General features: G+C 35.1%; 2 protein-coding genes across 2 annotated transcripts; both read right to left on the bottom strand.

Annotated features, from left to right (window-relative positions):
- Positions 1 to 11,024: 11,024 nt before the first annotated feature.
- On the bottom strand, positions 11,025 to 12,706 carry LOC131659396 (uncharacterized). Its single transcript, XM_058928593.1, has 2 exons — positions 11,735 to 12,706; positions 11,025 to 11,624 (listed from the first exon to the last, which is right to left on the bottom strand). The coding sequence occupies exons 1-2, from the start codon at positions 12,128 to 12,130 to the stop codon at positions 11,025 to 11,027; spliced, it is 996 nt and encodes a 331-aa protein (XP_058784576.1). The 5' UTR covers positions 12,131 to 12,706.
- On the bottom strand, positions 12,280 to 13,612 carry LOC131659395 (uncharacterized). The gene is made up of 3 exons (XM_058928592.1): positions 13,103 to 13,612; positions 12,802 to 13,027; positions 12,280 to 12,728 (listed from the first exon to the last, which is right to left on the bottom strand). The coding sequence occupies exons 1-3, from the start codon at positions 13,610 to 13,612 to the stop codon at positions 12,280 to 12,282; spliced, it is 1,185 nt and encodes a 394-aa protein (XP_058784575.1).
- Between the last annotated feature and the right edge of the window lie 829 nt (positions 13,613 to 14,441).

Genomic DNA, 14,441 nt, shown 5'->3' with positions numbered 1-14,441 from the left:
AGAATGATGTATGCAAAAAGAAATTTATGATTTTTCCAAACATTTTAAAGATTATTTCCTTGCAAACATTTGAACACAAACTATTCCTTTATTCAATAAATGGGAAATGTTACAACATTGGAGCATAGCTCCTTACAGAATCAAATGATACATGAAAATCTAAACAAATCCTAAACATCTTCATCAGACGAAGAACCAAATGCGTTGTGCAGCTTGAGCTTCATGATTTCTTTCCCATAGTAAGCTTTCAACTCGGCCTTTTCAGCTCTCAGCTTGTCAACAACATTCTTCCAATTGTCAGGCATCGGAGCGTTGCTTGTCGAGGCTTCAGGATTTTTCTTGCTTTCTTTGATGTATCTTCTGATTGCGGCGTCTTTCCGACGGATCTTCTCATCTTTGCTCATGAGCCATCCATCCTGATAATAGAGAGTTTCTTCGTGATCTTTCACCCTTTTCTTCAACTTTCTATTTTCCTCATCAGTTTTACGAAACTTTTCTTCCCAAGAGTCCTTTTCTAACCTTATCTTGGCTAAGATTTCCTGGTACTTTTCTACAGTGTTAATGGGAACATTGGGTAGTTGAGACACCACAGGGAACATGGGTTTTTCATAATCATAAGGCATTTGAAACTCCTTTGCTCTTTTCTTCACCCAGCTGGTGTAGGCGTCCGTAGCAATGCAATTTCTTATCTCACCTTTTCCTTTCCATCGGACGTCGTACCAAGCTCTCACCATTCTTGTTTTCAACCCTTGAGGATCTTCCCCTTCTTGGTAGAAGTAGCTTTCCACTGCGAGACCAACAGGTTTAACTGAATTTGCATACCCGAGTTGTCGTCGGGCTAGGACCGGATTGTAGTTAATTCCTCCTTGTGTACCAATGAGGGGTACATTGGCGAATTCTCCACAACTATCAATGACTTTTGTGCCGCAGCGAGCCAGAGCATACCAATGGATATCATTATTAGTAAGGGACATAAGTCTTCGAGGCCAATGCAAACCTTCTCGGTTTTCCGTGAAAATAGGAGACTTAGGTAAGTGTGAAACAATCCATTTGTACAAAAGAGGTGCACAACATACAATGATTCCACCACCTTGGCGATTTTTGTGATGAATAGAGAAATACATGTCACCAAGCAAAGTCGGAACAGGATTTCCATTCAGAAAGATCTTTATGGCGTTGATATCAACAAAGTCGTTGATGTTGGGAAACAGAACCAACCCATAGATGAGCAAGGCTAATACAGCTTCAAAAGCTATCATGCTACCAGTGTCAATGAAATCAAAAGCTTTCTTTATTAGAAACTGCGAAGTCAAACCCGGAAGGTTTCCTTTGGTAGTCCAATTACTTTCTATTTCAGATTTCTTTAAGTGGATACCTGCTGCAATGGCTGGTGACTTAGGAATGGCTTCCAAACCATTGAAAGGTATTTTGTCAGACACAGGAATACCCAAAAGATTGGCATATTCTTCCAAGGTTGGTACCAACTGATAGTCTGGAAAGGTGAAACACCGGTAGACGGGATCATAGAACTGAACCAGAGTTTTGAGAAGTCCTTCATCAACATGAGTGTTCAAGATAGGCAAAAGCTTTCCATGGCTTTTCCTAAAATCGGAAGGATCTTGTACAAAAGATGCTAACTCTTTCAGTCTTTCTACATTAGGAGCTTTGAAACCGTACTTCTTGGTATGCCTTTTTACCCACTCCATAACTTAATCCTATAATGTTTGCAAGGAAAATTTCTAAATTTTTTTTGGAAAAATCATGTTTTTATGGAAAAAGATGGGTTTTTTAATGAATGTATGAATGCATGGATGCATGGATGCCACATATTCAAACATGGTAAAGCAAACATGGTAGTTCAAACATGGTAACGCAAACATGGTACTACAAACATGGTAACACAAACATGGTACACACAAGTTCAACGGTCCAGCGTCACGAGCATGAGGTCAGAGAACCAAACATGGGATAGTACTAGGGTTTATCACCTGCAAAACATGTTCTACTGATACGTCAGAGTCCACATTTTTCTTTCGGATATTACCGGCTTGCACAACTGAACTTGTGAGCCAGCAATATTCTCAAGAAAAACTCGTCTGAGTGTGGTTCTCCGCATGACAACTAATCCAAGTCTACACCTGAATAGTTTCTGCACCACAACCTAATAAGGCCAGGATGGGTTGGGGTTCTACAGCCAACTCAGCTTCTACAGTTCAATGAAAGCAATAATGTCTTCGCAACTGAACTTGCTAAACATATACTACCAACAAGGAACCTCCACTGAGCGGAAGGATTCTCATGCTGACTTTTTAAGGACTGAACTCCTTGTATGCCATACATGACTATACCCTCCACCTAATTCTTATGTGTACTTAATCCGGGTTAGGATTTGTCCATAATGTATCACTTGTAACAGAATCACACAAGTAACAGGACCAAGGAACCACACATAAAATAAAAACAAAACAAATAGAAATAACCCTTTCTTTGGAAACAATAAAAAGATGGTCCCCAGTGAAGTCGCCATTTTTCTGTCGCGGGGAAAAATCGTTGTTTTTTCTAAATGAGACACCTGATGCCTTCTTTGGGCTCGAGTGCTCAAGAAATGATTTTTCTTTTGTACGGACCAAACTTTTTATTGTTTCCAAAGTAGGAAAAGGAAAAAAGCTGCAATAACCTAAAAAGTGGGGGAGAGATTCCGGGTAAGAGGGTTGGTTATACGAAGGGAAGGTATTAGCACCCAACGTATCTATAGTACTCTATAGGTTTCTTTGTTTTGTTTATTCCATTCTTGTTGTGGTGGAGGTTCTTGTGAAATAGGTGGGACCTAAGGTGTTTGTTTGATTATGCTCGCAAAGATCATCGCGATCCTCTGCATACATATCCCTTAGAGGGAATCAGAGCATCTGTAGCTCGGGGTCTACGGGTGCTAAGGTTTGAATGGTTTTTTTTGTTTTGTTTTGCTCGCCAAGGATCGACCTTGTGCCTACGTATTCTCAAAGGGATGTTGAGAAAGTCAGAGCAATCGTAGTTCCCACTTATGCTAGTGGAAGCAAAGGAAAAGAGACAAATGTCATCTAAATGTTCGATGTATCTAATCTATATCATCACATACATCTGTTTGTTTTTTGTTTGAAAATCTTTTCATTATAAGCCCGGGGCCATGCCACTTAGGGTGCTTAGAATGATAAAGATGTTTTTGTTGTTTAACCAGCCTTGTGGCAAAAACTTTCAATGAAGTCAGCCTTGTGACAAAAAGTTTTGATTAATCAGCCAGCCTTGTGGCAAAAGTTTCAATGAAGTCAGCCTTGTGACAAAAACTTTGATTAATCATCCAGTACGGTGGTAAAACAGTTTTGATTGATTAGCCAGCCTTGTGGCAAAAGAAGTTTGATTGATTAGCCAGCCTTGTGGCAAAAAAGTTTGATTGATTGATTGTTTGTGATGATATAGAAGAGATACTCCTATCATAGAGATGAAAAATGTCTAATCTCCTAGGGTGTTTTGATTTGGATATTGGGGATGCTTATAAGAAGCCCGTGGGTCCTTGTACGAAGCCCAAGAGGAGGCTATCCGAGGGTCCTTGCATTGTAAGCCCAAGAGGAGGCTATGGGAGGGACTATCGAGGGTCCTTGCATTGTAAGCCCAAGAGGAGGCTATGGGAGGGTCACTCGTTTGTACAAAGCCCAAGGGGAGGCATGGTATAGTTGGTTTGAGCTCTTAGAGCGATTTCACCGGGAAACCATACTCTATGTCCTAACCTAAACTAGGGAGATTCTTTGCACGAAGCCCAATAGGAGGCTATGGGGAACCTAGTGTTGTACTAAGTTGAATAAGCACACATATCACACATATGAACAAACATGAACAAGTATGAACAAACATGAACAAGTATGAACAAGCACATATATATGACAAAGTATGTGTATATAATGGAGTTTATGAAGGAAATATACCTGTAAGCATGATCCATTTGTATACACAGGGGCTCGGGACTTATACTCGAGGAGAGGTCCACTGAGTTTATTCAAAGCTATGTAAACAGGTATTTACAAAGGGGCTTGGGACTTATACCTACATGGAGGCCCATGGTATTTTTTTGGGAAGATTTAAAGAAACCTTCATTTTTGGTTTGTTATTCAAAGTTAAAAAAACAGATTGAGATATGTACAAAAATGTATGTGTACAATGAAATACCTAATTTCATGTACAGGAATGGGTATGTACAAAAGGGGCTTGGGACTTATACCTACGTGGAGGCCCGTGTTTTATTTTATAAAACATGGTTGATTGTTTATTTACAAACGCGTCGTTTCGTCGTTTTGAAAACAGTTTGAAAAGTATTGTTTTGAAAGAGTTTTCTGTACAAAGAAAAACTGTAGAAAAAAGGAAAAAAGGAGTGGGTCTTATACTCTCTAATATTCGAGAGGCCCCACATCGTTTTGAAAATTAATTGATCAAATAAAAAGATTTAATCAATAGTTTCTTTTGAAATCAAAAAGAGATGGTTTATCGTTTTTTTTTTAAAAGAATTGCGATCGCTCGTTTTAAAACGATTTGAAATTGAAAGAAATCAAATTAATCAAGATAAACAAAAAGATTTATGCTTAATTAATACCTAAATGATTAGGGCTTGCTCAAAAAATATTTACAAGTGATTTAAGTTTAAAGATTAAATGAAAAACAATATTCAAAGCATTTAAAAACACTAAAAAAATGTATCATTTTAAACCTAATTAAAAGTGTGTTAAATAAATATTTTTTGATGATTTTTTTTTGATATTCATGAAATTCATATGTTAAATAAGAAGTGTGCAAAAAATGAATAAAAAATGAATTAATTTGATTGGTCAATGAATTAATTGAAGTTGTGTAAAAAATTGAAAAAAAACAAGTGATAAAAAGATGGTTTTGGCCCCCATGAGTGTTGAACTCGTGACCTTAAGGTTACTACTCAAAAGTTTAACCAACTGGACCACGCGCGTGGTCTGATAATCATTTGCAAAGAGTTGAATATATTTTGAATCAAGTTTGTAAAATCAATTTCAAAAAAAAGGCGCCAAGAACACAAACCCTATCTGAATTTGAAAAATCTGAAAACTGGATTGTTTGGATCAAGTGAATAGCCTAACTTGCTCGATTTTGGACGAGGAACATGATGGTACCATTTAATTCCATTTATTTTCACTCTAGGGCCATTGATTCTCTGATGAACACGAAGAACCCTAATTCTATAATTCACTCTGAAATTGTGTATAGTTGATGAATTATGAAATTGATTGAGGGCTATTGATCAGTGATAGTGCAGAAACAAGATGGTAAACCAGTTTTTCATTTATGATGCATGTATGTATGAGTTTGAAGTTGATATGCACTTACCTCAAAAATGCCAAAGCTGGAGATCGAATTTTGCAGTAGAGGAGTTCCAGTTGTTATTTCTTGATCTGAACACCTTCAGTGGACCTTATGGAACATGTTTGGATGCTTAGAGCAGTTTGAATTCACCTGAGCATGGCCATAGTACCCGATCTGCAGTTGCTTCAAGTATGAATCAAGCTTGGTGATTATGAGGTTACAGATCATATGTGAGTGCTTGGATAGTTCATATGTGATGTATGGATGATGTTAGAAGTGGTAGTTTGGACAGAATTGAGCCTGAACAAAAATTGGCATGATAAGTCTCATGTTATGCATATTTGGAGGTGAGATGATGATTTTGAGTTTTCAGGTGTTTTGGGGTGTATGAGTGATTCAGACACATCATATATGACATTTAGAAGTTGTGGGAAGCATCACTTTGTTCAGAACTTGCAAGGTTTGGAGGTTGAGTTTTCTACCTCACTTTGAAACACATGACTTGTAATTCAAGAAAGAAGAGAGAAAACCTATAATTGTGAGGTTTTGGTGTGAATTGAAGAGTGGAAATGACCTCTATTTATAGGCCAAAGTTTCTGAATACAAAGCTCTTGCAAGTTGATCAAGAATGATGATTTGGCTTAAGAGATAAAATGGAATCTTTCACATTAAATGCAAATGGTTAAAGTAACTAAACCATGGTTATTTTGGCCAAGCTTCTTATCTCTTTCCATTCTGATCTCAAATCAGAAAATATCATTCAATCATTGCTTTGGTGTGTCATTGCTTGGATCATTGGCCATATAGTATAGAAACTTAGTGAAAATGGCTTGAAATTTCATGCTTAATGACCTCTAATGTCAAAATTCAAAACCATAGCTATGCTCCATATTTTTTCATGCTCTTGGACATTTTGGAAAGCTCATATTACACACTTCAAAACCCTAGTTGAAAGTTTCTTCAAGATCCTTAAGGAAGTGGGTGAAAAAGATCCATGAACTTTGAGAAAAATGAAGTTTCAAGTGAATTTTTCCAAAGATGCCAACTTTGAAGCTCCATATCTCTTAAATGGTTGATCTTATGGAAAAAATTTATTTGTGTCAAAGTTGTTTATTGGATCAAAATCTACAACTTTCATGTTGGAAGTTTTTTTCAGTTTGTAGGTGAAATTTTGAGTTATTCCCCTCCAAAGTTTGGAAAAAACCATGAAAAACACTTAGAAAAATTTTCTAAGTATGAAAGTCAAACTTTTGACTTTTTGATTCTTGATTAATTTTCTTGTTTTTTCTTGATCAAATGACTTCATACTTCATATATTGATGATTTGCAACTTCAAAAGTCATGGTTGACCAAAATTCCCAAAAGTCAATGGTGATCTTGTACAGTTGACTTTTTCAGACGAATCGCGTTTCTGGAGATTTCAAATGAAACAGGCTACCCTCACCAAATGAATGGTATGAATGGATCATATTGAAGCATTAGAGGATATTGAGCCATGGTTTGAGTTGTGGCACCATGTCCTGATTAAAAAGTCAGTTATTCAGTGAATTAGGTCAAAAAACCCTAATTGTCGACCTGATGAAATTGATGACTGTGGATCTTGAATTGAGACACAATCTTCATTGGATATTGTCATAGGGATTATTTGAAGATGATTGAAACCTTTGATTGACTTCCTGGGGATTTTTAGGGTTCCCCAAATGTGATCCCTGATTTCAGTCCCTGATAGTTCAAAACCCTGATCTGAGGATTTGTCTGATCAATCTTGGTGTAGGAGATGTTATGAGCCAATGGATTAGGTCAAAATGATGCACTTGAGGTCTTGATATCATGTCCCAAGTCATTAGGTCAAATCCTGAGCAAAAGTCAGGAGTATGCTATCTTTAGTGAAAACCCTAATCTGGTTGATTCAAAGCCTCTGAGCTTGTTGAAATGAATCTCTGAGGACCAAATGTTGATTTGTTGATGAAGATAATTCTTTTGAGATGAAGGGAGAACAAAACCCTAATTGATTGTTACTTGTACTGATGAGTGATTTCCTGATTAAATCCTGCTGAGTCACAAGTAGCAAACACAAGCTATGCAATTTGTTAGAGATGCAAATGATGCATATGCAAATGATATGAGGTGGTATCTTAGGTCAAAAATTGGGGTATGACAAGGGGCACGTCTCTCAAAATTTCTGATATTGGGGAAATCACACTAGAAGCATTGTTGCATAATTGGTCTTCCCACGCCTGTATTATCTACGACCTGCAATGTGGGATCGTCATTCGTACATAATTCTCATTTATTTTGAGAATCTCATTACATGACACATGCATCATGACGTTGCATAAAACTAACGCTGCCTTTTCAGGTCACTTCATAATCAAAAGGATGTTATCATCCAATTACAGTGCAAATACGATCGTATCAACGATTCAATCTTAACAGATACAATTCTAATACCTCATTCCAAGTCTTTCTTCAAAGACAATCCAGAAGCAATCAAAGAATTTCTTACCTTTCTAGGTAGTCTTGTCCAAAACGATTATCAACCTTCTCAAGCAGTCTTCTCTAAGACCCTCCTTGACCTTTCTAGGCAGTCTTGTTTAAGACGTATCCTATCCTTTCTAGGTAGTCTTGTTTAAAACTTTCCATATCCTCTATAGGAACCTTTCTATGTAGTTTTGTTTAAAACGTATCGTGCCCTTTATAGGAACCTTTCTAGGTAGTTTTGTTTAAAACATATCGTGCCCTTTATAGGAACCTTTCTAGGTAGTTTTGTTTAAAACGTATCGTGTCCTGTCTAGGAGCCTTTCTAGGTAAGTCTTGTTTAAGGTATCCCGTATCCTGTCTAAGGGCCTTTCCAGGTGAGTCTTGTGTAAGACGTATCACATCCTTTCCAAAAACTTTTCTAGGTTAGTCTTGTTTAGGACATATCATACCTTTCTAGGTAATCTTCTGCAAACATATATCCAATCCCTCCTCATCCTCTCCAGGAGCCTTTATAGGTTAGTCTTGTTTGAGACATATCAAAGTTAACCTTATAGTCTTATTCAAGGCGTATTGTATCGTTCCAAGAACCTTTCTAGGTTAGTCTTGTGTAAGACGTATCCTAACCTGTCCAGGTAGTCCTGTTTAAGACGTCTCATATCCTTTATAGGAACCTCTCTAGATAGTCTTGTTTAAGACGTTCCATGTCCTTTCTAGGAACTTTTCTAGGCAGTCTTGTTTAAGACATATCATGTCCCTTTTAGGAGCCTTTATAGATAGTCTTCTCCACTATGCAACATAGCCTTTTTAGGTAATATTTTCTAAGACATTCCATATCCTTTCTAAAAAAAAAAACCTCTCCAGGTGAATCTTGTTTAAGACACATCTCAGCCTATTTAGGTCAGTCTTGTTTAAGACACATCATGCCTTTCTAGGTAGCATTCTTAAAGTATTCACCCAATCTTTTCTAAGACATACCTAGTTCTTTTAAAGAACTCCTTAGTTAGTCTTCTCCAAGACACTCTTCCTAACCGTTGTTCAAAGCCTAAGCTTCTTTGCATCAACCTTTGATATACCCTATTCGGGAACCTCTTCAGGTAGTCTTATGTAAGACATTACTTTATATCTCCTCATATACAATCATTATGATCCTGGTATGAAGAGCATGTGCTCTAGACAAGCATCTTGTCAAACAACTGGATGGCATCTTTAAGCCCATCTAAAAAAAAGAAAATCCTTCCCGACAAATGCAAATTTTAGGGTATTCTCAGTGTTCAATCATCTTCTACCTTTAGATCACGATAGGCAGGCGTGCCCATCTAACTCTTCAGGTTTAAGAAGATTGAACAGGGGCAGCTGTCATACCCCAAACTTGACCACTTTATTTTCAAAGAAATCAAATAATTTTCAAAATTGGGTCTTATAAATTTCTTTGGTTTATTTTAAATTTTTATACTAACATTTTAACATTAATTTATTTGAAAATAGTTTATTTTAAATAAATAAATAAAAAGTATTTTTTTTAACCTTCGTATGTTTTCTAATGTCATTCTATCTTTCTAATGTCATTCTATCTTGAAGGTTAAAATCATATTATTAGAATTATAATAGTCTGCTTTTATTTTTAAAGTTCATGTTATTATTATTAGAATTATATTATTACTAAAACATTAGATTTTAATTTTTTTATAAACGTAGCCAACTTTAAAAGTTATTATTGCTTTAACTTTTTATTTTTCCTTTTTGGTTTTATTAGTATAAAAATATAAAAAGAACCTCTTTTACTGTAGTTTGTTACTTACATGTCATATTTGTTAAATTCATTTTACGGACATTATTGCTATTGTCAACCTCTCAAAAAGAGAACATCAAAACCAATCGGATCAGCAAGAAAATCATAATCCCATATCAAATTTCCAAATCTCCTATAATTAGTATTGAACACAATTTCATCTGAATCATCCAAAAAAGACATGTAATGATACCAATTCTAAATTGCAAATTACTGTCCTAATCAATACAGATTTGAGCTTCAAGTTTTAATCAAATCATTCTAAAATAAAATTCAATCAGCGTTAATGTGGCTAACCTAAAATCTCAGCATAAAATCAAACCAGAAAGTCCTTCAAGAGAAGGAAGGGAGGAGGGGATACGGTCAAAACCGAAAAATTGAAGAAGAAGGAATCTGGATCGGACATCATCATCGCCAAACACGTAAACCACCGCCGGAAACAACCACACATCCTAGCCTTCAGCCGCCGTCATCGGTTATCCAAATCTCGTACAGCAACCAAACACCCGGATCTGCCGCAGCCCCGAAACAGTACCGCAAGACCTCTAACGAGCACCGCCGCGAACATCAATCCGCACGAAGCTTTGCCGCCACCGAACCAAGACCGCTATTGCTACCGCGAGTCCGTACGCATTTCCGGCCACGATCCGAGATTCACGCCATTGCTGGTACCTCTTTTTTTATTCTCCCATAATTGTTTCATGAACTTGTTTCTGTGTTGTGAGTTTGAAAATAAAATCTATTGATTTTAGAGAGGAAGATGTCTCTCAAAATGAGAGAGAATGAGGGTCGGTTTGGATAGCTTACAACTAACGGAGCGGAGCGGAATGGAGCGGAACGGAATAGAATGGAACGGAACATAAACTCCATTCCACTGTTTGGATATTTTACAACGGAGCGGAACTAATATCTCATTCCACTGTTTGGAAATAGGACGGAGCGGAAAGTATTTAAATATTTTTATTCCAATTTTACCCTTTGAGACAATATAGATAGATCCAAGTAAAATAATATATAATCATAGAAAAATATCATCTTAGCAGAAAATAAAATAAACTATAATAAATTTAAATATTCATAAATAGAACATGATTATTATAAACTGAAATTGAAATTTCAAAGACCAAGTAGATAAGTTTTGATAAACACCATACTTAATAATCATAATAATTCAAAAAGTTCAAATTTTGCTAAAATTAAAAGATAAATATAGGTCTATGGTAGATAATAATAGCAAGTCTTCTAAAAATAAAATAGACAAATATTAGTCCATGATAGATAATGACTCTCTTCTTGAAGTATTCCTCAAACCTGAAAAAAAAACATAAAATGAATTACGCAAATATTTCATTTGTTAAAGATAAAAAAATACATGAAAGTGATAATAATTAAGTTACCATTAGCAAAAAGGATAGTCCGGAACAATGAGATGTAACATTTCCTTGCGCTTATCGATTGGAATTCCATTAAAAGCCTTCAATGCATCAGCATTCTTAACAAGGTACATGTATACAAGAGGCAAAGAACTTGATTCAACTCCAATCTCGACCAATTCAGCCCAAATATCTCCACCATTCGCATTCTTACTTTGCTTGACCAACTCCATTGAATTCATTTCAAACACATCAACCATTTTTTTGAAAGTTTTGGAAATTTCAATCATGCTTGTATCATCTTCAATAACCTTCTTTACTCGCTTCTTAGTCTGAGACGATGACACATCTTGAGAATTAGTAATCGAAGGTCTTTTAGGAGAATTGTTGGAATGATGTTCATCATCATCAAATCCCTCTAAAATAACTTCATTTGTTTCAACTAGGTGGTCTATTTCTTCAATGGTTGTGCCATGACTTTTTTCAACATTTGCAGCCTTTTTTGCTCTCATTTCAGCAGCCGTATCTTCATGCTCTCCAGTTGCTCGATCTTTTCCAAAAAGTTTGGCCAATTTATCATAAAATAATATTGGCTTATTTTTCCATTCAGCAGCTTCAGGTTTTGCCTGCACCAAAATAAACGAAACAATGCATCAATTAAAAAGTTTTTAATGAGTGAACTCAAATAAAAATAACCTACTTAAAAAGGGTATGAAATAATTATAATAAATAATACCTCAATTAGCTTATCCCAAACTTCATCTTCAGCAATCCACATATTTGTCGTTGAATCCCATCCAAACCCACTAAGACCGTTTTGAAAAAGGTCATAACAAGAATTGAACTTTGTTTTGATGTGTTTCATGTGATATTTTATCTTTTCTTTGGAAATTGGTTTGTCCGGAAAGTGAATCTTCAATTCCTTAAGAATGCTATCCATAGCGCTTGTTGTCATACTATTACCATTTTTATTTCCCAATGTTTGTTGATGCAAATATGCATCAAGCAAAACTTCATCCATAGCAATTGTCCAATTGCATGTTTCTTGACTTTTGAGTTTCCTAGGCCTCTTTAAGCTTGCTTCCATGTCTATTATTAAAAAACACAATGAAGAATATAACAACTTATGCATAAATTCAAATGTAAATATTCATAACACTAAAATCCATTCTCCAAATTACAACTACAAAAATGAATCCACAAATTAGAAATAAAAAGTTCAATCCAAATAAAATTCTTAAAAACATCATTCATAAGAGTAACAATTCGTTAAGAATAATCTTAATAATCTAGCCACATAGAACCCGCAACATTATCTCTAATTGGCTCTCCGCTAATCATATCATCATTTTCTTCTCTATGATATTGATGACCCTCTTGAAAATCTCTTTCGTTTGCAAGCTCTTCTTGCACCTCATCTATTAGAGTTTGATTGTGGTCTTCACCCATCAAATAGTTGTGTAAAATGCAACAAGCAATGATGATTTTATTTTGAGTTTTAATATCAAATGTAGGCTCCGTTGCAGTTTGTAAAATTGGAAATCTTTTCTTCAACACTCCAAATGCACATTCAATTGACATCCGTAATGACGAATGTCGATTGTTGAATAACTCACGGGGGTTTCGAGGTGGATTTCTAGAGTATTCTTGTAAGTGATATCGTTCTCCCCTATACGGTGTGATGAGACATGCTTTTAAAGGAAATCCTGCATCACCCAGATAATACTTTCCTAAAAAAATAATGAGTCTATTAGTTTAGATAATCTAAATACTTATACAAATATTTTTTATTATTTTTATTACCTTGTGGCACTTTAAGAGGGTGTGCACGTGTCAACGCACTCTTAACTATTCTTGAGTCAGATGCGGTTCCTTCCCATCCAACCAAAACATAGGTAAATTTCAAGTCAAATGAACATGCAGCGAACACATTTTGTGTGGGATAATCTTTTCTACCACGGTATCTAGGTGCGAGTTCAATTGGAACTTTAACACGCACATGTGTGCAGTCAATTGCTCCAATACAGTCCTGACATTCAATTTATATATTAAAAGTGTATAATAAAACTAATTAATATTTGTAGTAGACACAAATTTTGTTTACCTTAAAATACGGGTAGAATCTGTGGTTGTTAAGTATCCGCGAAGGCACTTGTGTTCCATCAGGTTGTTTTAAAAATTTTCCCTCTACCTCTATCAAAGCATCAAGAACTCTATGAAAATGACGACTAACAGTTTCACCGGAGCGTCTAAAAAAGAAAGACATCACACGGTTTCTGACATTATGTCCTACTATATGAAGAAATTTTGCTACTTGTTCCTCGATAGTCGCTCTTCGTGTATGTGTAAGTCCACCTTGATCTTGTAATAAGGTGCACAAGTTTAAGAAAGCTTTGGGACCCATACGAATGATATCATAACATCGCTCACTTCCTATAATATGTTTCATCAACTCATTTCTAACTTTCTCTCTTTGCTCTATAAGTCTATAAGGTATTTGGGATCTTCTACGCTTGTTTTTTAGCGAACATATTAGAACAATAATGATAGATACTTGAAGAATCATCATTTGAACCAATTTCATATACTTGATTCTTATGTCTTCGTTACTCATCTATAACAAATTAAATAGTAAAATTTACTATAATTATAAATCCATATATAAATAAATCAAATTAAATTTTTTATAACAAATGAAACAAATCATATCAAATTAAAAAAAATCAATTAAAAATTTCTATAACAAATCAAATACACAATTTTAAACCAAAATTAATTGAGAATCTTTATAGCAAATCAAAAAAATTATATTTCTACTAATCCTTATTTCTCTCTGTACGGCAAATTGAAAAAAGCAATTATATGGCAAATTGAAAAAGCAACGATACAGTAGAAAAATACCAACTTTGTTCTTAATAATAATGGAATTTATCACATAGAACTCTATTCTTAAAAAGAAGCAAGTAAATCCTAATTTCTTCCATTTTCTAAATTTTAACATTCAAACACTATACCTAATTTTTCAAAACTGAAAGAGATATGAACATGAAAATAAATCAATGTATTTCATATAATAGAACACACATATAATTACAGGAAAAAAAATGATAAGAAAAATGATGTACCTTGTTAGGGTTGAAGCAAGAAGAAGGTTGGGGAAGGAGAAGAGTTTTCAGTAAATGAGAACAAAATTATAACGTGAATTGAGATGAGTAATAGGAATAGATAATAAAAGTGAATTTTTAGAGGACAAAATTGTAATTAACTTTTAAATTTGATTCCATTCCATTCAATACACCCCAATTTGGGGGGAATGAAAAATAGGCAAAAGTAGTGGTATTGGATGGAATGAGTTCCATCAGATTCCATTCCATTCCATTCAAATTTTATAAATCCAAACAAGGGAGCATAACTCCATTCCACTCCATTCCATCCTATTCCAT

Source organism: Vicia villosa, linkage group LG3 (assembly GCF_029867415.1).
Source record: "Vicia villosa cultivar HV-30 ecotype Madison, WI linkage group LG3, Vvil1.0, whole genome shotgun sequence".
Taxonomy (NCBI): Eukaryota; Viridiplantae; Streptophyta; class Magnoliopsida; order Fabales; family Fabaceae; genus Vicia; species Vicia villosa.
Note: the sequence above shows the minus strand (reverse complement) of the source record. Positions and strands in the feature narration are given on the sequence as shown.

What these genes read in the sequence shown, in the direction of transcription:
- LOC131659396 (XM_058928593.1), bottom strand. Translation starts at nt 12,130, where the DNA reads ATGCATAAGTTGTTATATTCTTCATTGTGTTTTTTAATAATAGACATG. An exon ending in TTTGGGATAAGCTAATTGAG is followed by an intron (nt 11,625 to 11,734) that starts GTATTATTTATT and finishes ATTTTGGTGCAG; the next exon opens with GCAAAACCTGAAGCTGCTGA.
- LOC131659395 (XM_058928592.1), bottom strand. Translation starts at nt 13,612, where the DNA reads ATGAGTAACGAAGACATAAGAATCAAGTATATGAAATTGGTTCAAATG. An exon ending in GATTCTACCCGTATTTTAAG is followed by an intron (nt 13,028 to 13,102) that starts GTAAACAAAATT and finishes ATTGAATGTCAG; the next exon opens with GACTGTATTGGAGCAATTGA. An exon ending in CCCTCTTAAAGTGCCACAAG is followed by an intron (nt 12,729 to 12,801) that starts GTAATAAAAATA and finishes TTATTTTTTTAG; the next exon opens with GAAAGTATTATCTGGGTGAT.